This window comes from Berghia stephanieae, chromosome 14 (assembly GCF_034508935.2).
Source record: "Berghia stephanieae isolate SIO BIC M18660-M18661 chromosome 14, UCSD_Bste_1.3, whole genome shotgun sequence".
Taxonomy (NCBI): Eukaryota; Metazoa; Mollusca; class Gastropoda; order Nudibranchia; family Aeolidiidae; genus Berghia; species Berghia stephanieae.
This window is the reverse complement of record NC_088373.1, coordinates 23,021,154-23,023,653: the sequence shown is the minus strand read 5'-3', so window position 1 is coordinate 23,023,653 and position 2,500 is coordinate 23,021,154. Positions and strand designations below refer to the sequence as shown.

Below are 2,500 nucleotides of genomic sequence, written 5' to 3'. Positions count from 1 at the left end.
AAAAAAAGCAAAATGAAACCAAAAAAAATTAAAAACAAAAAAAAACCCCCAAAAAAACTGACGAAAAAACCCCAAAACAAACAACAATAACAACAACAACAACTACAACAATAACAACAACAACAACAAGAAAAAAAACAAGAAAAAAGCCAACACAATTCGCATTCTTTACTTTACGACAGAAACTTTATTTTAATGGGGTTTTATTGGGGTTTTTTTCTCATTAAAAATAAAATCTTTATTCTTATTTATTGGTTGCAAATAGCGGGAATCGTCAATTTCGAGTTGTCAATGGTAGTTGAAATACCCGACCATTTCATCGTCGCAGATAAAGAACTTCCATCAGATTTCTTCGTTGCTGTCATCTTTAATGGGTAGCACTTGCCTTTAACCTTATTAAACGAAACTACCCATTTTGAAAAATCACTCTCAAGGTCACGACCCAACAGATTGTAGGTAACCACATCCTGTTGATGTCAAGATTTAAAACTTTTAACAATAAAGGCAATCAATGATTTGGTCCAATGAATTATTGATGTGGTAATAAAATTATTGATGTGGTACATTAAATTATTGATGTGGTACATTAAATTATTGATGTGGTACATTAAATTATTGATGTGGTACATTAAATTATTGATGTGGTACATTAAATTATTGATGTGATACATTAAATTATTGATGTGATACATTAAATTATTGATGTGATACATTAAATTATTGATGTGGTACATTAAATTATTGATGTGATACATTAAATTATTGATGTGGTACATTAAATTATTGATGTGGTACATTAAATTATTGATGTGGTACATTAAATTATTGATATGAAGGTCTACTAAATTATTGATGTGGTAAAATAAATTATTGATGTTGTACACTAAATTATTGATGTGGTACATTAAATTATTGATGTGGTACATTAAATTATTGATGTGATGGTCTACTAAATTATTGATGTGGTAAAATAAATTATTGATGTTGTACGTTATATAATTGATGTGGTACATTAAATTATTGATTTGGTACATTAAATTATTGATGTGGTACATTAAATTATTGATGTGGTTTCATTAAATTATTGATGTGATGGTCTACTGAACTATTGATGTGGTACATTAAATTATCGATGTGGTACATTAAATTATTGATGTGGTACATTAAATTATTGATATGATGGTGTACTAAATTATTGATGTGGTACATCAAATTACTGATGTGATGGTCTACTAAATTATTGATGTGATGCATTAAATTATTGATGTCGTACATTAAATCATTGATGTGGTACATTAAATTATTGATATGGTACATCAAATTATTGATGTGGTACATTAAATTATTGATGTGGTACATTAAGTTATTGATGTGGTACATTAAATTATTGATGTGGTACATTAAGTTATTGATGTGGTACATTAAATTATTGATAGGATGGTCTACTAAATGATTGATGTGGTACATTAAATCATTGATGTGGTACATTGAATTATTGATGTGGTACATTAAATTATTGATGTGGTACATTAAATCATTGATGTGGTACATTGAATTATTGATAAAATGGTCTTCTAAATTATTGATGCGGTACATTAAATTATTGATGTGGTACATTAAATTATTTATATGATTGTCTACTAAATTATAGATGTGGTACATTAAATTATTGATATAATGGTCTACTAAATCATTGATGTGTTACATTAAATTATTGATGTGTTACATTAATTTTTTGGTGTGGTCCATTAAATGGTTGATATGATGGTCTACTAAATTATTGATGTGGTACATGAGATTATTGATATGTTGGTCTACTAAATTATTGATGTGGTACACTGACTAGGGTTATAGACGATCTTTTTAGGGATCGTGGATAGCTCATACGGTAGAGTCACGTTCTCTCCGGCTAGGCCGATTTGTCGTACCAGTAAGTCGCGGGTTCAAGCCCTTGATCCCCACCGCGAAATTTGTATTCTCTATTGTCTTCTGGCACTTTTCTACTAGTGATTATGTTGTATATTTGATAAGGTCCAATCGTACTACAGGTCGAGTCACAATGTTTTTATTAGAGATTTAAATTGACGTACGCGAGGCACACTTTAGAGCGAGACTTGCGACCGCGAGGCTAACGCTAGAGCCTACCTCGCGGCCCCCAAAACCGACTCTATCAACGCGAAAGGGCGTCCAATGGCGGATAACTGTAAACAGAAGAATAACAATCGCTTCGAGTTATTGTTCTTAGGGAGCGGTGATGGTACTGCGTTATGTGTGTGTGTGTATACTCAGTTCATGGTCAGTTATTCTGGCCTGCGAGAAAAACTCGATCAAGCAGCCGAATATTACCCCTACCAATGCTACTACTACTACTACTACTACTACTACTACTACTACTACTACTACTACTACTACTACTACTACTACTACTACTACTACTACTACTACTACTACTACTACTACTACTACTACTACTACTACTACTACTACTACTAGTAGTAGT

General features: G+C 31.4%; 1 protein-coding gene across 1 annotated transcript in view; it reads right to left on the bottom strand.

The window, feature by feature from the left end:
* Window positions 1-2,500, bottom strand: part of LOC144959608 (uncharacterized) — a 19,063-nt gene that overhangs the window by 395 nt on the left and 16,168 nt on the right. The window contains exon 3 of the mRNA XM_078892236.1: window positions 1-467. This exon is cut by the window's left edge and continues 395 nt beyond it. Coding sequence (XP_078748362.1) covers window positions 249-467 — 219 coding nt within the window. The 3' untranslated portion in view covers window positions 1-248. The remainder of the gene's footprint in view (window positions 468-2,500) is intronic.